Raw genomic sequence first — 19724 nt, forward strand, 5'->3', positions numbered from 1 at the left:
GAAAGCTTGACTCAGTGTGTGGTCTACCTAAAGCCACAGATTCCCATCATTGCAATTTGGAGCTTTATTTATGGCTCCCTATGGGAGCTTTCTTAATCAAAAGGGTGACCTGTTGAATGGGTCGGTCATATCATAGTAAATGGTCTCCGCTCACAGGATTCGGTCGGCTCTTCTTGTCAACTTTGGTGAGTCCAAATTTAAGTGCATTCAAACAAAGAAGCTGTTCAGATTATATCTTTGGAAACTTTCAGTTTTAAATAGTATTGGTTTCTTTGGTCTCATAATAAAATGTTAATGATTCTGATTTATTTATTGTCCACACTTCTTCCCCAAGGATGGTCAATAACAAACCATGAAATCTGCATGAAACTAAGAATCTTTGAGGTAAAAAATTTTGCATACATTATTATTATTACTACTACTACTACTACCACTATTCTATTTAAATATCATTGGTGCGAAGTAATAATAGTATTGCGATAAAAGAATAAAATCTTATATACATAAGCATTTGATAGATAATATGAAGGCTCTCTGTGAAAATTATTTGATCATTGGTATTATTTTGCATGAGAGCTTGTCAATTTATGTGTTGTGGTGTCATTGCTCCATAGACATTTAGCCTCAACAAACTCGCTTAGCTCTTAAATAAAGGAAGAAGGCAACCATTTTAGCCAAACATGGTTTACATTCGAAGTAAAAATCCATTGGTAGTATACATTCCATTTGAAGGAATCATTCCCTGCCTTCAAATGGCCTTAGAGTAATTTCTACCATGAATGTCCATTTAAGAAGCTCTGGAATGTAGTTTCATAAGATGTTTTCAGAAAAATTGAGAGTCCATGAATCATAAGAAATATTGTTATGGGCACAACTAGGTATCTTTGTTGCTATGAAACTACTATTTTATATGGGGATAAACATTTTTTGGCTAAGCAAGGTAATAAATATATCAAACATTTTTCAAACCATTATTTAGCCAAATAAAAATCAGTAACAATATTTTCTTCTTGGCAAGAAGGACTAATAATAGCATCATAAGCCCATAATAGTTAATTTCAATAGAAAGCCATGATCATTAATATTATGCACATTTCTATCCAACAAGGAGAGAAGATCATAATAATATTTAACATGAATTCATCCCCAATAACATTACTTGAATGTAGCATGTTGGGTTGCTTGCATAGACCAGACTCATTTTTTGTCGATACATAATTCCCAATCAAATTTTTAATATTTTAATGCTCATAGATATTTTCAAATTTAAGTTATATAAAAAAATTTGTTAATAAAATGAAATAAAATCTTAATGCTTCTCCAGGTCAACACACCCTCCCCATTTCCACCTCCCCCCCTTCCCCAATTCAACGTTCAAACCACTCTCTCTCTCTCTCTCTCTCTCTCTCTCTCTTTCTGACCCCGGACGCCATTGACGACCATTCCCCTCTCCATTAAACCCTCACTCCCCCCGCCCTCTCTCTCCCTCCTCACCCGCATCCCTATCGCTCTCCCTTGCCACTCCTCTCTCCTTTGATCTCGCTCGCTCGCTCGCTCGTTCTCGCTCTCTCTCTCTCTCTCTATCGCGCGATCAATAGCGGTTTCGAGGACAAGGCGAAGAGAACGATGGTGAGGTTGCCGTACTTGACCGCGCTGACGACCCTCTTCAGCTACGGCCTCTTGTTCGCCTTCGGGCAGCTGAGGGATTTATTCCGGAAGCTCATCGATCGGTCCAAATCCAAAAACCTCAAGGTCCCTTCTTTTTCCTTGCTTTCGATTCCGCCTCCAATTGGGTCGTCTAGTTTTCTATCTCTTTCCTGGGATATGTGTTTGATTTGGTTTCTGAGAGGGATCTGGTTGCCATTGGAAGCAGGGGTATGCGCCGATCTGCTTAGGGCTCGAGGATTTTTACACCCGTCGTCTCTATCTCCGAATTCAGGTGTGTTCTTGATTCCATCTTCCGTTGGATCTCTAGTTAAAAAATCTATCTTTTCTTTTTCTAATGCAATCGGTTTTCTTCTTATGATGTATGAACAGTCTCTTGCCTGTTAGAAAATGGTAGAGTTAATAAATAAGAGCAGTTTCATATTGAAAAATGATTCGAAATAGTTATTCCATTGCATCAGGGGAAAAAAGCGCCTTTTGAAAGGATGTGAAAATAATTCTGGTGTATTTTTCAGCCTTTTTGGTACTTTATGCAAATATATAAGAGATACGGGAAAAGGGAACTCTTCTTAGGTGCTTGCTTTTTGGTTTATTGATGTTGATTTCCTTTGCACAGCGAATTAGACTTTTTTCCTTTTTATTTTCCTTTTTGATCTTTGGTTTTTGCAACTGGTGCTCTGGTTTCAAGAAAGTGATTGGTTTTATGTTTTGCTCTCATCATATTTTTTCATAACTAGAAAATTGATGAATCTAATGCAGTTCGCTGCTAAAAAAGGGGAGGACCAGAAGTAATGTAATTAATAGTAAAGGATGAAAAGGAAGAAAATTGATGATATGAAATTCATCAAGTAGAAGATAAGATTTGGAGTCAGCTAAGTAGAAAAAAATTATTAATAATTTTTCAAATTAAATCATGGCAGATGCCTCTTGCTTATACACATAGCCAAGTAGAAAAAATTATTAAACGAAACAAAAATGACTAAGACTTTTTACCAAATCAAACTAATTTTATTAACACAACCCAGTGCGATCCATATGACTCACACTCCTAGCATTCTAATTCCACACTCCAGATTCAATCTGATCTTTGATACAAATAATAACTAAATAAGAAAATATAAGTGGAAAATCTTGGGGCTTGAATTTGCCTTACATGTCTAAGAATTCTATATATCTATTGAGCTATATCTTTTGGAAGGTCGTGGACCGAAGGTACCAGAAGTTCGCATATTTTATCTTGCATATAGCATCAGCTGCTGCATGTGCGAACATGTTTCAAAATGAAAATCATAGTAAGAATTACCATGACATGTGGTCCTTGTCACTGCTTTGATTTTGATTTCTGGGATAGCCAGGGTGATCGGACTTTCTAGACTGGGAATATGTGCACGTTTAGTGAAGTTGCTATAGTATTGTCTTTGGAACAAGAATGATCTACTAGGATAATATCATCATGCAAATATTTAAGCATTACAAGCTGATGTCTTTTTCTCATAAACTTTAAAAGTATAGCCTTTTAACATGATATTCTAATCTGGCAGGACTGTTTTGGCCGACCAATTGCAAGTGCACCAGATGCTTGGTTTGATGTGGTTGAGCGTTATTCAAATGACAATAACAAGACACTGCTGTAAGTATATCTATACATACTCTCCATTAGATATAATGATTTGATCATAATCAGCAAGGTCAGGTATCAGGAACGTATCTGATTAGGATCAGGTTTTGATTTGCAAGGACATTTGGAGCCTGAATGATGGGCACAAATTTTACCTTTCTTCATCTGCTGCAATTAGACAGAATGCTTTTGTGTTAGTAATGTCTTCTCTGGAATGTGTTAAGATTATAACTATTTCTATTACTTGGTGCAGCCGGACCTCAAATACTAGTAAATGTCTCAACCTAGGTTCATATAATTACCTCGGGTTTGCAGCAGCAGATGAATACTGCACTCCTCATGTTATTGAGTCCCTAAAGAAATACTCGCCCAGTACCTGCAGTGTTCGTGTAGATGGCGGTAAGCACATTCTGTTTGATATGTTAAATGATGCAATGAATTTGGATTGATTTTCTTAATACTTGATTTGGCATCAGGCACCACTAAACTGCACACTGAGCTGGAGGAGCTGGTTGCACGATTTGTGGGAAAGCCAGCTGCTATACTTTTTGGCATGGGTTACGTGACAAACTCAGCCATCATTCCTGTTCTGGTTGGGAAGGTTTGTACAATTTCTTGAGTTAGATATTACAAACATGGGCTTCCGTATGACCAGCCTTTACTGATTTCTAATTGCTCAATATGATCATATATAGGGAGGGCTGATAATTAGTGATTCTTTGAACCACAACTCAATTGTCAATGGTGCTCGAGGGTCAGGTGCAACAGTGCGGGTGTTCCAACATAACAGTAAGTTTTATATCGATGATGATTCGAGAATGTTAGCTTATCTACTTTATTTTCATGTTCTTGATCTTTACTCCTCTTGTTCTTGTAGATCCCTCTCACTTGGAAGAGGTGTTGAGAGAGCAGATAGCTGAGGGACAGCCTCGAACGCATCGACCCTGGAAGAAAATCATTGTTATAGTCGAGGGCATCTACAGCATGGAAGGAGAGCTTTGCAAACTTCCTGAAATCATAACTGTCTGCAAGAAATATAAGGTCTGACCACATTGACATCTTGATTTCTATTTTTCTTTTGTTTTCTGATCTTTTATATGCATGCATCTGGTAACAACATAATGCTCTTGTGCTTTCATCTCTAAATTAGAGCTCAAAAGTCAGCATGGATGTTTTGTTAATTTTGGCTTGCAAAGTATTCCAGGGAATGGTTAAAAATTATAGAACTCTATATTATATTATTTTATTGTTATTTTATCATTATTATTATTTTTTGAAACAGGCATACACATACTTGGATGAAGCCCACAGTATTGGTGCAATTGGAAAATCAGGAAGAGGTGTTTGTGAGCTCCTAGGGGTGGATCCTGCTGATGTAGATATTATGATGGGAACATTTACAAAATCATTTGGATCTTGTGGAGGTTATATTGCGGCATCAAAGGTCTAATTCTTGTGCACTTTGCATAACTATATATTTTGCATAACTGCAAAATTGGAGTCCAAGATTGCTTAGATGACCTCTTGTCTTTTTTCAGGAAATCATCCAATATCTGAAGTACACTTGCCCGGCACATCTTTATGCGACTTCCATGTCACCACCTGCTGTGCAACAGGTTATATCTGCAATTAAAGTTATTCTTGGAGAAGACGGGTCTAACAGAGGTACCTAAGGAAATATTTTGAAACATTCTATCTTCTTCTCGAGGATACGTGATGATGTCATCAATGTTTATCTTGGGAGATTTCTAATGTGTTATTTATTCGTTACCAGGGGCCCAAAAACTTGCACGCATTCGTGAGAATAGCAATTTCTTCCGGTCAGAACTTCAGAAAATGGGTTTCGAGGTTCTTGGGGACAATGACTCACCAGTTATGCCTATAATGCTTTACAACCCAGCAAAAATCCCAGCCTTCTCTAGGGAGTGTCTCAGACAGAATGTAAGTATGACGGTTTATTTAACAGGTTATGATGCATGTGAAATAAGAATGCATCCAACTTTCTAAAAGCCAGACTGCATGTCTGTAAACATATGTCTCCATGCGAGGATAACTCCATGCTTGACTTGTCTATCTTAACCATTCAAATCCGACCTCTTGAACCTCTATCATTAAACAAGCCAAAGTTAATTGGACAGAGCTTGATAAAATGTCTATAGTGACTCTGGTTGTGCACTATTTCCTCAGTTCAGTATTTGACAAGATGACAAAGTGCAACAATGTCACAATTTTACATGGACAAAATGGACTATAGTATGCCTGGCTGTCTTCTTGGCTTAATCGAATGAGTGCTGCACTTAAGGTATAAGTGGCATGCAGCTTGTTCCCTTTGTTAGCTCAATTTCATTTCTTCAAGGTCTTAAGGGATCAACAATGAGAAGTCCTTGATACTTCTGGTTACACATTGTTAAAGTCTAACTAGCTCAGCATACAACTACTTGCAATCCATTCTGAAAATCCATGATTATTTATCTTCATTTTTTCATTTAAACTTTTTATACTCAAAAGGTGGTACCTGTTGTGTGGCTGCTTTCTTTTTACTCAGTTGTTTTTTTCCCTTTTTTTCTTCTATGTATTAATTGGGGTTTCTAAAAGGTGCATCTCTTTGCACCTCTTCACTAAGAAAAATTGTCTCTATCACCGAAACAAGTATGTGTCTATTTCAAATGCGGTTTATGTGACACACACTCTCTTTTATTTGCATCCATGCCTGGCCTTATCTTGCATAGGAAACCAATATGCCAAAGTATGTGAGATCTATATTTCAAACTTATCTGCCAGATTCTACAGTCTAATATATCTACATTGCCATCATTACCATTTATTTAGTGAATATCTCTATCTAATCTGCTGCTGAAACCATATAGGTTGCTGTTGTCACTGTTGCATTCCCTGCGACCCCTCTTCTCCTTGCAAGGGCTCGTATCTGCATATCAGCTTCACACACCAGGGACGACCTGATTAAAGGCCTGGAGGTTAGTTGATTTCCAATATACAGCATTGTACAAACTGGCTTACTTTGTCGACTCTTTCGGTGCTTGTGGACTTAATTTTGCGATTGTTCATGGTGTGCGCCTTCTAGGTTATCAGCAAAGTTGGCGACCTTGTCGGCATCAAATACTTCCCTGCAGAACCACCTAAGCACGAGCAGGACAGGAAGAAGCTGGAGTAGCAAAATTTCAGTTGCAGAGATCCCACTACCGCAAATCACTCTACTCAGGAGCAAGCCAGCTAGCTAGTCCCCAACATTATGTTATTCCTATGCCCTTCGAAGCTCCTTGGTTCTCCTCGGCTTGACCTTTGTTCATAGATCGGAAGCCAAATTTGTTTCCCCAGATGACTGCAGTTTATATACCTTTCATGTTCTTTTTCATGTGTATATTAGTACAGTAAGTTTGTGCTGATTAAGTATGCCCTTTTCTTCTGGCATCTGGACCATCTCAACTCTGGTGGATTACCCATCCAACCCAGGTTATATTGACGCCAAAACCATGTCCACGAGATGTGGTAATGCATGGTCTCAAGGCATATTCACATACATTTCCAAATAAATACAAGCCTACTTCAAACTGAGAAATTTGTTGTAGAGTAGGTGAAGGACCATGAAGGCTGCATAATGATGGTTTGGGGATGGAATGATCTATGTTTCCTTTTTGGAACTTAAAAGTACACATTACGAGTGCTTAAAGTTGACGTAACTTGATGACATGATGCGAGCTATTTTTTGGGGATTTCATAGCTTTCCATGCATGCTCGGTTCTACTACTACTCTGAGATATGGTGAGGGGAGCACCTCTTTCTACATATCCGTGCTTTTCTTTTTTAAATAAAAATATACCCCATCACCACCATGGTTATGGACCTCTCCATGAAGGCTGTTGAATGATTCGGTCATTTACAATTTTTTTGAAAAATAATTATACAAAAAATTTTAAACTATTTAGAGGTTTTTAATTTTTTTCATAAATTTTAATTTAGTGCGATCATGTTGTTGAATATTTAAATTTGTTCGATTCAGATTCTGCCTATGAATTTTGTCTAGTTGCTTTGACGAAATGAAATTATCCCATGACCAACTTATATGGCAGAAAAGAATGATACCTCATATGATATCATGAGACAATTCTGTCAAAACGAAATTTATAGCTACAGCCTGAATTGAACAAATTGCACTAAATTAAAGTTCAAAAATAAATTAAAAACTCACAAATAGTTCATAATTTTTTACATAATTATTTATTTATTTATTTTTATAGTTGTTGGTGCTTTTGAACCTAGAACTGCCACGATCAAAATTGAGCCTTCAAACTTTGATCGGTCCCAAAGTGTTCATTCCTTGTTTTTTGTTGTGCAAGTTGGACTTTGACATCATATTCTTTATTTAAGAACTTGGTAATCGTTTAACATCAGCCAAAGTTGGTCGCCGAAAATAGTAAGGCCCTGTATTTTTCCTGCATAGGCTTTTCCAAGATATCTGAGTGAATGAAAAAAGATGTTAATAAGCTTAACACTAATAAGAACGATTTTCTATGCCCGTAAATATTAAGCCGAAATCCCCAGATAAAACGTAATAAATACGAAAAAAAAGAGGAACATTTCTTCTTTTTTTTTTTTGAAATCTTAGAAGTGCCTCTCTGTTCCGGCTTTACTGCGGTACCTAAAAAACTATTAATTAGGCTGAATAACGTAGATAAATGGACTCCATTAAAGATTATTCCAAGTTATTTGCAAACCAAACAAGGCTCAAGGTCACATGAATAATGCAGTAAATATGTCACAAGCACCATGTATGAGGGGGACATGGACTAAACTAAAGATATTTTAGTCCCCAATAACCACCTTTTATATAGATCCTGGAAAAGTCATCAATAATCTTTAATATAACTCAAGCAACAGTACAGAATAAAATAATAAAACAGCCACGTACATACTGTTGTATGGTACAACTTCTGAGACTTGCGTGTGGTTATTAGAAACCCAAATGCCACTCTACCAGAGGTCCAGTATCCACTTTGGCAACGTTGCATTGGTGTATCCATCGCTAACCACATGTTGAGTGAAATCACCATGGTCATAATACCCCAAGCTTAAAAAAGCCAAAGAGACCTGTGAGAACTCCAGGCCAATGAAGGCAATTTCTCGTGCGCTACCACTTCTGCTCATGACATCAGCCACATTAGACAGCAGGCAAATGCAAATGTCAAGAGACTTAACTTCAAAAAGAGATGCACAACAAAGTCTGTATGTGGTGGAGAATGCAACCGTCTAACTCAGACGGCAATCTTCATCATACTATGCTCATCTCTATACCTGATCTGCTGCAGATGATATTTCATGCAGGACTTTCACAGTTCTGGTTTTCTAGGTTGGGGGGGTAGACAGTATCAAAAACAACCCTAGCAAAGACATGCCGAACCTCCGCCAGTCCACCTTGGGCCAGAACATGATAGTTTATCTTACCTCGCTTCGGAATGAACCTACTGTCCTTGTCTCCATGTCCAACACACTCAAACATTCGGCAAACCATCAAATATACTTGCAGAGGGATAAAAACCTGCAGCAAAATGGAACACCACTTTTAGACAGATTCTAATACCTGCATCGGTTGCTAAACTGACTCAGAGCAATCATTTTTAATAGTGAAAATGGGAAAGAATTACTAATCAAAATGAAAAAAAATTAAATCATTTTGCTCTGCCACACTATCTGCTACATGAAATATTGATGTAAACTAGCAACTTAAAGCACACCACTAACAGCAGTAGCATCGTACCACCCGACCATCGCCTCGATGGTCAATGGCCAAACCTTTGCCAGACATACATTTTGCTTTAATTTCAGCTCAATATCAACCTATCCAAACTTCCCAAGCAAACGCATCTTCAGTATAATCAGGAATTTAGACACAGCGATTGACAAGAAATGAGAAGTCTTGCAGCCACAATCATCGATAAAGGAATCAGTTGCTTAAGCAAACCGACTAGATAAATTCTTTGCTATGAGATATTTCCTCATAATTTCCTATCAGCAGTGGTACTACCACATTCTCTCTTTCAGAATCCACCAAAAACAGGAAAATCAAGTCAACTCAATGCATGTAAAACAACTAGTCAATGGTACTTTGGCATTCATTACATAGCATATATATATATATATATATATATATATGCATGTGTATCTAGAAGACCACATATTTTAACTTTATATATTAATAACTTCCACAGAAAGGTGTCGAAATTTTGATTTTCTTGGGGTTACCATGCTGACATAGAGACAGTAAGCAGGTAATATATGAACTCAACATTGCATCACAATGTTATGATTAGATCAGTTGCAGACATCCTTTCTATTGATAGGTATGACATTTGAATTTTTTTATCTGTTTTTACTGACCCATGCCGTTGCTCAGAATTAATCATGCCGATTCACAATTTCAATCAAGAAGTTGCAGGGAATTTTATCAAAAATTAAATCTTTAAGTAACAGATAAGAAGCAAAACTGTAAGCGTAAAGCCCTTTCAGGAAGATACATGCTACTAACCATATCGGAACATGGGGCTCGAGGGTATCCTGCCATTGCTTTTGAAACAAAATACTCATCTGTCATTGAACTTAGTGCAGCATTGACTGCAGAAGAAAGATCCACAACCTCTTTAACTAATTCGTGGTCCGTATCCCATCTTTGCAGCTGCAACAGTTCTGGAAAGTTAGCATCATTCGGGTAGGTGATCGCCCTTGCTATTTCCACAGCTTCTGGCAAATCTCCTCCATTATGAAGAGCAAGGGTGAATATGGCTACAACCAAAGGATCTCGAGGTTGACGCACCAGCGCTTGATGAAATGCTAACAACCCAACCCTGTTAAATTAATAATCAATTATGAAATGGTTGCATTACATCAACATAAATACTAAAATAATTAAACTGAAAAGATGGGTTGACCATTAAGCATAAGCATGAGAGGCCACTGCATTGTTTACCTCGCACTCCATCGACTCCACCCATATAAGAAGCTATTTGACAAACAAAAAGACTTTTAGATTGTTCTGAACAAGAGGGAATGGGTTTTACAAGAGAATTTCAGCTTATCCTGATGTATTGAAGAATCTTGGGATAGAGGCCTACCGCTCTGTCTAGACTCTTGCCAAGCACAGGCAAATCCTATATGGATGTTTGTTACTCAAGTACATGATTGTAACCATGTAACTGGGAATACCAGGTTTCGCAGAAAGTCTCTTAACTTGTCTATACATTCCTTAGCCAATAATCTGGCACCAATTCAAATAGTAAACATACCAATGGAGAGTTGATCCGAAAATTTTCTCATGGTTTAATGGATTATATCTTGATAATTAATCAGTACTTCAAATGCACTGTAAAGGCTGCATAGGCGACCACATATGCAGATGTAGTCCCTTGACTACACTGCACTGCCTATAAGCATTTTCCATATGCAGTCATAAACATATAGGTCGGAAAGGCAGTCTACTTAGCAGCATGCAGCAGTGTTTGTGGCTTAATTAGCATTATCTGGCTAAATATGTGCCCATTTAGTATTGTGGGGCCAAATACATGTCCCACTTATGTAGGCCTATGCAGAAGGAGCATGTTCAAAATAATGCATTGACAGAAATTTGATTTTAATTATATTGTAACTAGTGCCATTAGTGCTAAGTGCTAAGCACTAATTATTAGTTCTTATTATTATTATTATTGGTAATATTTATTCAAAGAAATATTACTACCACTATTATTGTTTATATTGTACTTAAACTATTTTATTTATTTTTATATATTTAAAAAATAAATACCCACATATGCATCTGCATATGCAGCCTGCATACTGCATATGCTTTATAGGGTCCCTTGGCCGCTTGCATACCACAACCGCTTTACAAAACACTGCATTTAAGCCAAGCCCTGATAAATGACACAAGAAAATATTCTTGAAAACAAAGTAAACTTTAAAAAATATAGGCACTTGAACAAGAAGAATTTTACCATTTATGGGAGACTAAAGAATATAAAATAAGTGAAAAACTTCTAGAGAATGCTCCTTATTTCATCAAATGTCGCAAAATAGATTATTTGAAATCAGCACCTGTATTTTGATGAATATGATTAATGTGAAATTTCTCCAAGTAACCAAAATCTAAGAGTAAGACCATGTTCATTATCAGGTATTGTGCTTGCACTCAACAACTCCTACCAATGTTGTTCAATTAGTTCAAAATTTTGTTTCGATCTAAGTGATTCTATGAACTATGCTATGATATTTATTTTTTCCAATTAACCTAAGCCGATACCATGTATCAACTACAGTTATGGGAACAAAAGTAATCTTTACCCATTATTTGTTACACAATCATTTATACTTTGTAGTGAGTCCAATTCATTGTATGAGAACAGACTTGGCACTCACAATAATGTTCAACATCTTTTTCAAATGAGGATATATTGGGGCTTTACCCTGAATTGCTTTTAGTATTATATGATGACAGGAAGGTCCTGGGACAAAGGATCCCTTGGTAGAAGGTTCTTCCCTCTCTGTAAAACACAATAGCTTTTATAGGATTTTTTCAAGAAAAAAAAATTGATATCCATGCAATTTATAAACTTTCTCAAGCAGGAAAGACTTATAAAAGTGAAATATATGTGATGCAAATCAACTAGGTAATAAAGTACTCTATAGTGCAATTCGGGATATTAATAAAATTTTCAAACAATTAAAGCACGCAAAACTATGCAATTTAAAGGCTACATAACGGACTTTTGCATCTAGACTAAGAAGGATTCTGAGTATAATGCGCCATGGCAGGTACGAAGCAAAAATTGACTTCACAAAACCAAGTAAGAGGAATAACTGTGCTACTTCAACAGTCGTGAAACATGGGCACAAATATTATCAAAAGAAATTATAAGTCCATTGATAGAAATCATATAAAGGTTATTATGTATGTATAATTTGAAGAAACTATATGTGTTTAACATGAGTCATTCCTTTGAAATTCATCATTTACAGAAGGGATTTATAGAAATTGATCAGTTAAAAATAAAGAACATTAGCACTTACCATAAGCTCTTATGGCATGGCCTGTCGGGCGCAAGAAGTTTATCCAAGTTGGAGAACAAAGTCTGCACATATGATATTAATGTTAATAAGTTGAGCACTTTTGACATAAATAAACACATGGACCAGAATAATTACCATAAACATAGAAGACTGCTAATTTGTTTCCCTATTTTTAAACCTATTACATTTCATCAAGAACAATGGAGTTCAAGTAACATATCACAGAACTATAATATGATGGCATGAATGGTTGTAAGAGGATAAGAGTTCCTACTTCCCACATCTTCACAAAAATAATGACCATATGTTAAAGGTTACCTCCTCCCACCCAAAAGTTATAAGCCAGAAATACAGGCCCAATCGATACGAGCGTTGAAATTAGATCAATAGTCCTTTTCAAAGATCCATTGAATCAGCTTTCCCGATTTTAAATTATGCCTCATATAGGAATCTTTTCTATTGAAAAAGGCCTCGTGTTCATTGATTTTGACGATGATGATGAAACATATGGCTAGCACATCACCATCCCATAAATGGGGGGAATATAATAATGCTAACAGTATATCCAGTTTCTTCCTATTTATGATGTAATTTTTCTATTTATGATATCCATAGATATAACAAAGTCCAAAATAATCTTGAAGGTATGATTCCCACAGCTAATGTAGATGATTTAGAATCAAGAATAGCTATAATTTTTATTTGTTTCATAAATTCTTTAATAACTTCTAAAACTACATAATTGACCAAAAAGTCTAGTGGCTTGAGCCTAGAAGTTTATCTTTTATATCTTCAGTAAAGTCCTTTATCCATTAGGATTTTATTGATTTTTTTGGTATGATCAAACGTATAATTGACTATTTAATAATTCAACATTGGCCTGCATCTTTATAAATTAACAACAATGAATATGTTGAAACACAAACATTATTCCGAAAAAAACAAATAAAAGAGTAATGATGCAGACAGAATACATGGAAATTAAGATAGGTAGTGGAGATTTGTTAGGCACATGACATACATTTTAAACAAAACCTTACTAAAACAATCAAAACCATTTTCTATAATCGTTAAATGACTTTGAACTGGTCAGGCCATGTCTTCTTCAGGGTGAATCCCGGTTGGATGTCAAAGTTTATGGGACTACACTCCATATTTTTGATTATAGGCTGAATCAGGTCCATTTAGGTTCAGTTAAGTTGGCTCTAATCACATGCGAAATCCATATCTAACCCAATTGGTGGTTGGGTCTTAATTTTGGGCCATGCCCAATCAACTGGTTTTAACTTAGGTATGGTTGGTCTAATTCAAGGTACAGGTCAAATTTGGGTGAGGTCCAACTGCAAGCTTAGAAGGAATTGGTTTGCAATAGAGTAAGAAAAGAAGGCCCAGATTTGCACTTACAAGTAACATATTAGATCGTTTATCTCGCCTTCGAAATCCTTGTGAAACGAAATATGCTGCCTGTTCAGTGTATTCACATCAATCTGAAGAAAGGGCAAGCTTATATATACAGGACGACTACAGAAGATTAGAAACAGAAATAGACCTGAATTGGTAATAGAAGTTCCAGGAGCCCAAATCTCCAAAGCAACCTTAAAGAAGCTTCAGCTGAACCATATGCAAGCATATAATTCATTTCCATTAGAATTCTTCCCTGCAGCATTTGCAACAACATTAGAAGAGCGAGGTGAGAGGAAGTAGGAGTTTTTCTTTTTCTTTTCTTCTTTTTTTTGGGGGGGGCGGGGGGTTGGGGTGGAGGGAGACGGAGTGGGAATAAATGAAAGAAAGTTTAGAAACATATGCACGACACCTTGTCAAGTGTCAATACTGAGCTAGCAAGATCTCTCACAGAATATGCTGTTTCTTTTGAAAATCGGAACCCTAAACGAGCTGCAATTCTAATTGCACGTAGAATGCGAGCTGTAAAATGCATAAAAAAATCTCCATTGGTTGCTGGCTTTTGAATATATAACTAGGTGCATACTAGGAGACAATAAGGTTTTCAAAGCAATAGAATATATGCTCTCACCACAATCCTCTTGGAAGGAAGTGTGAGCACGATTTACAGTTCGAACCTAATAAAAGAGAAGCAACTTATGAGCATGACGACCACACCAATTAGGTCCTAGTAAATCAAAATGACATGTGGAACTCAAGAGATACATGCACACTTTAGCTTTTTTTAGGTCTTCCATGCCACCCAAGTAGTCATAAACAAAATTTGAGAATGGATTAAACATTAACCTGAGCACAAAAAACAAAGTATTAGAAGATAGACAAGTGATATGCAGTTATGCACCAAGAAGACCAATTATAACATTCAATAAAAAAAGGAGGACAATCATGTGAGGAGAAGATGGAGCCAAATTTTATCAGGAAATAATGTATTGAGATCATCACAAAACAAGAAACAACGAAATTCAGCTTTGAAAAGATAGGGTCAAACTAGTAACCCATTTATAGTGAAATCTCGTCCAAGACAGTTTCTCCACCGAATATAATCTTGCTCATCACAGTCAGGTCTTCTGGAAGAATAAGTCAGATCATTGTTTGGCTTTCTTCCAAGGGTGCTAAAACTTGAAACCTGATAAACAAAAAGAGCAAATTAACAAGTGAGAAATCTAACATGAACAATAGACCCCAGAGTGCACCTTAACTATCCCTATTGCACAAATTCAATTTCTGTTCGCAGAACAAAAGCACTATGGATAATTTACTCCATTATGATTTACATTTAGGAAACTATCCAGGCAACTAATTATGCTTGTTTCATGCTTATGTATCCATACATGAAGAAACGAACAAACCTCCACAATGGAGTTATTGCAATACACATGGCAGATGGGAAACCGTTTTCCAACTATATTACATCTTGAAAATGTCTTCTGAACCTGCACAGTTGTACATGATAAAAATATTTCATAGAGCAACAATTGCACTACAAGTGTCATGCAAATAAAGAAAATTGACAATATAAATTGCTTTAGGTACCTGGTGAAGAAGTACATACTCAATATAAATGCTTAAAGAAAAAAAAAGTGAGGAACACAAAGAAAGCTCAATTGCTGCACAGATGCTTTATGCTGACATGCGGCCTCCCTCTTTTTCAACCTCTATTAAAGCTAGAGTAAATTCAGTTTGTTGCAATAATAAATCAGTTGAGTTTCCTAACAATTAAATTCACTTTAGATTGCTTTCCTCTTTATCTAGCACAAGATTGATTACTAAGAATTTTGAATATATGATTCTACCAGATATCTTTTATTCTTTTATTGGATAGCCAAATGAATTTCCTCTTTCATTTCTTTTTATGTTGGGGGTTTCCTTTTTCCAAAAGTGGTATAAATACCCACATGCTGCTATTTTTCCAACTATTTCATATCAACACACACAGTGATGTAAAAATTGCACCAATCTAACAAGCAGAAACATCGAGAAAAACTAATCTAGTAAGAGGTCTTTTTCAGAGTTGAATTAGAGAATTATGTCCGCGCCTACAAAATGTACTTTGTTATCTTTGCAAAGATTTGTTTAAAACTTTCATTATAATATATCTTGAGATAAGAACAAATAGAAGATCTAGTTAGATTAGGATAGACTCCAGCAATGGTTTAGGTTCTTGGGTATAAAAATAAGCTCTTTGTCAGTTTGATTATGGTTATTGGTTGGGTGGAAATGGAAGTTAGTGGCTTCCTTAACTAAAAGAATGGTGATCATCATAAAGGTCAGAAGTTGAACTACCAATACAGTTGTCAGGGTTCACTGGAATAAATCTCATTTTATCCACATGATCTGTGTATTTATTGATCTATCCCTTGGGTTTGTAGATATCTAAAGTCATTTAAGAAACAAACTAAGGATCAGTATTCTGATACTAGCTTACAGATTAACCAATAAGACACAGGATGCCAAATAAAAAATGAATTTTATAGCAATATATTACCAGATCGATAGTCTAAATAAGCATGCAGACAACAATCTGATAATGCACATTAAATCATGCATCATATGCATGAAATCTGCATAATAAGGATTCACTTTTCAAACGAAAAACTCAAGGAAATCAAGACAAGGCCTCTGATACATTTGACACGATAGTCTAGAAGACGGGCATTGAAGAAAAATGTTACAACACAGTGTGGATGAGGTTAACAAGCAATATGGCTTGCAAAGAATGCATTATTTGACAATAGATATGGTGGATACCAAGTGAAGAGAAAAAAAAATTATAATTTACCAGCGATATAATGGAGCCACTGCTCCAATGGTCATTTATGCATCTTCCACACCTGACTCTGAAAGGATAATTGCAAAGAAGAACCATAACTTTAGATTCATTAACCAAGTGTCAGGAAGCAGCGGCAATGAGAGAAGGAATAAGAGGACAGATGGCCACCAAATCCTAAACAGACTAACCGATCTAACCGATCTTTAACCATAAAATTGAAAGACTTTGCTAGTGAAGGAAAGTGATGCAGGGTGGAACTAAAAGTCAGAAAGGGGGAACCTCAGGTGAGAGGAAGAGATAAAGACAAAACATACACATAGACAGACAGAGAGATGAGAGGGAGGGAGGGTGAGGGAGGAGGGAGAGGGAGGGAGGGGTAAAAAGGGCATCGATGCCAAGAGAGCATAAAGGAAGGGAAAATTTAACTTATCCCATACCCTATCTCTCGTTTGTGGCATAAGAACCCTTACATCACCTCAGAGCTCATCTAACATTAACCATTACATCAGATTATGACAGTGCTTCTTTAAATTTGTTAGCCCACACCTGTAATGCTACTTAAGTTGCCATCTTGGTGAAATGCTGAGACGTAATTTGACATGGAAACTCCCTACTACACTATAGGTGAAATGACTTGCATAGAAAAAGATTCCCAAAGATGCAACAAAAAATGTGCTAGAAAACTAATGACATGACAAACTACTGAAAAATAATGCTAAAATTTTGCCAGGAGAGCAACAGAAAATAGTGAAAAAGAAAATTTAGCTACAGCAAGTGTTGGGGATAGAGACACTAGTATGTGTACAATCTAGATTACAATGAAACATCCTCAATGTAATGGATAGACCAAAAAATGATCATGTTTAAGTTGAACAGTGTGCGTGATGCCACACTAAAGTATCATGTGTAAACCCAACTCAAGATCCAATTATCAATGCTCAAGTGTGATCAGGAGGTCATGGAACACCAAGATCAACAATCATAAGTACAAGATCTCTACCATTGAAACTTATTATGACTAGAGACTTGATGGAAGCTTGGAAAACATGATCAATTAAACAAAAAGATATGATATGAAATTGAAATATCGTGTGAGATCCAGGACCAAGCAAGGCGATGAATAAAAGATATTCATTATTAATGCCTGGAATTCACTAAGAAAATCAACCAATTTTGATAATGCTTTCTTTCGAAATAACTAGACTTATATATACCCTACCTAGATTGCCCAAAGTAACTTAAACTATTATGAAGAGAAATTAGTATTGTTTCTTGATCTGATTAATCTAATCTTACACCTTTTAAACACAAAATCAACTCAATATTAGCCTAACTTGTATTTTATCTCTAATTCTGTACGAAACCATTTTAGAACTCATAACAACAAAATTAGGATATCTAACAAGTTTTCCGTACTCAAACTTGGCTTTGGCAAGTGGTCCCTCGCCTTGAACAAACAAGAATTTTTCAAAACACACTGGAATAAAGATTTGGCAGGGTTATCCCCTAAATCAACAGCCTGGATAGACTAATTGAAAGCTTAGAGTTGCCATGGGTTAAACAACCATATCTTCTCAGTTGATAAACTCTTAATGGTCTAAATTCATTCTGTAAATGATAGAGTGAATGTTTCTGACCAGAATTAGTGAGTTGGTAGGTCAGATACATGGAGTAACTGCTTAGGCCTGCAAGCGAACTTTACTTAGCACAGGCAAAGTTTTATGTGCCTTGTAATATAAAAATGGAATTACAGTTAGAATATCAACAATGCAATAAACAGAATCATGAACCTAATCCCAATACAATGTGATATCCTAGTTAGAAATATATGGCCATGATAATATTTGTTCATAATTAATGAAACGATCGATCAAGAAACAAAACTATGTTTGAAAAACAATCTTATAAGGCAACTAAATTCACGAAGAAGAGCAGAAAAACCTCTTTAAGCTCCGCTGATGTTATAATGTCAAAATCCTTTGGAGTTCTCTTCATAATGAGATCTCTCACACAACCTCCCACCAGGTATACCTCATACCCTGCACAATCACAAACCTACTATCTAGAACTATACAGAAAGGCGGCATCTTGGCAACATAAATATAGCCAAACTTGCGGCAATGGACCCACCTTTCTTTCTAAGCGTATTCAGAACCGATCTAGTCGGCTTTCGTATCATCGAAGTCTTAATTCCGAGCTCCTTGGAACTCATTTTCCTCCATTCCGGCCCTTTCACACCCTCCCAACCTTCAAAGAGAACAGAAAACCCATTCAAATCAACTCATCAGACTATCAGAAAGTGAAAGTGCTAGTAAAAGTAAATGAATCATCTTTGGAAAAGATGAAAGGGTGGTCACCTCTTTCATTAGGAGAAGGAGGCCGGGAAGAAGACTGAGCGGAGGTCGGGGGAGGATGTCCATCGTTGGCGAGCCAGTCGGGCTCGGCCAGGGTGTCGAGGGCGGTGGCCAAGCTCCGGCAGGGGGCACGGCGGAAAGAGAGGAAGAGGGGAGCGCGGAAGGAGGAGGGGGCCCTGGAGACGGCCCCGAAGCCCGCGACCGCCATTTAAAGCTCGGGCGGGCTAATAACCATGCCACTGGAGAATCTTCGGAGAAGGAAGAAGAAGGAGAATCGGAACCTTAACCCTAGGATGGGGACAAACGGAACCCTAGAGGATCCAAAACCCCAGGAGCGGGAAGAAGAAACCCTAGAACGCCGATTGAAGGCGGCGATATATCCGAAACAACGTGGGAGCGGATGGGCAGCCGAGAAAGATACTTGTGCTAGGATTATCTGATGGTGTGTTAAACGAATCACAGCCGTTTGATCTAGAGGTCCATGGCTATAAAGCGACCATGCCAAGCCCAAGAATTATGGAATGATGCTTGATAAAATGCATAGAGTAAATGCTTTTCATAGGCAACACAAATGCAATATTCAAAATCTATATATAAAATTTATTTTTTTTTTCAATGCACATATATGCATGCTTGTGTTCTTAATTAGGTTACCTGGTTGGTAGCATGCTTTTTGCCAATTCATTTTGGTCGAAAAATGCGCCAAAGGCTAATCATCAATGTATTAAAGCTTAAACCAGCGAGCACTTGTTCGAGTGTGGAGTTGGAAATAGGTTTGAGCCGA

At 36.8% G+C, this 19724-nt stretch overlaps 2 protein-coding genes across 2 annotated transcripts; one reads left to right on the forward strand and one right to left on the reverse strand.

Moving 5' to 3' along the window:
• The first annotated feature begins 1330 nt into the window (after nucleotides 1-1330).
• Nucleotides 1331-6860, forward strand: LOC103708072 (long chain base biosynthesis protein 2a-like). Its single transcript, XM_008792839.4, has 12 exons — nucleotides 1331-1752; nucleotides 1874-1939; nucleotides 3207-3295; nucleotides 3537-3682; nucleotides 3760-3884; nucleotides 3979-4072; nucleotides 4161-4324; nucleotides 4566-4727; nucleotides 4822-4948; nucleotides 5058-5224; nucleotides 6151-6258; nucleotides 6366-6860. The coding sequence occupies exons 1-12, from the start codon at nucleotides 1627-1629 to the stop codon at nucleotides 6453-6455; spliced, it is 1464 nt and encodes a 487-aa protein (XP_008791061.1). The 5' UTR covers nucleotides 1331-1626; the 3' UTR covers nucleotides 6456-6860.
• A 1162-nt stretch (nucleotides 6861-8022) lies between these two features.
• On the reverse strand, nucleotides 8023-19348 carry LOC103708071. The gene is made up of 13 exons (XM_008792838.4): nucleotides 18944-19348; nucleotides 18717-18833; nucleotides 18528-18625; nucleotides 15166-15249; nucleotides 14812-14942; nucleotides 14530-14602; nucleotides 14388-14433; nucleotides 14169-14278; nucleotides 13905-14012; nucleotides 13760-13819; nucleotides 12356-12417; nucleotides 9825-10140; nucleotides 8023-8837 (listed from the first exon to the last, which is right to left on the reverse strand). Exons 1-13 carry the CDS (start codon nucleotides 19146-19148, stop codon nucleotides 8616-8618), a joined length of 1632 nt encoding a protein of 543 aa, XP_008791060.1. The 5' UTR covers nucleotides 19149-19348; the 3' UTR covers nucleotides 8023-8615.
• Nucleotides 19349-19724: the final 376 nt, after the last annotated feature.

The sequence above is a fragment of the Phoenix dactylifera genome, chromosome 14 (assembly GCF_009389715.1).
Source record: "Phoenix dactylifera cultivar Barhee BC4 chromosome 14, palm_55x_up_171113_PBpolish2nd_filt_p, whole genome shotgun sequence".
Classification (NCBI taxonomy): domain Eukaryota; kingdom Viridiplantae; phylum Streptophyta; class Magnoliopsida; order Arecales; family Arecaceae; genus Phoenix; species Phoenix dactylifera.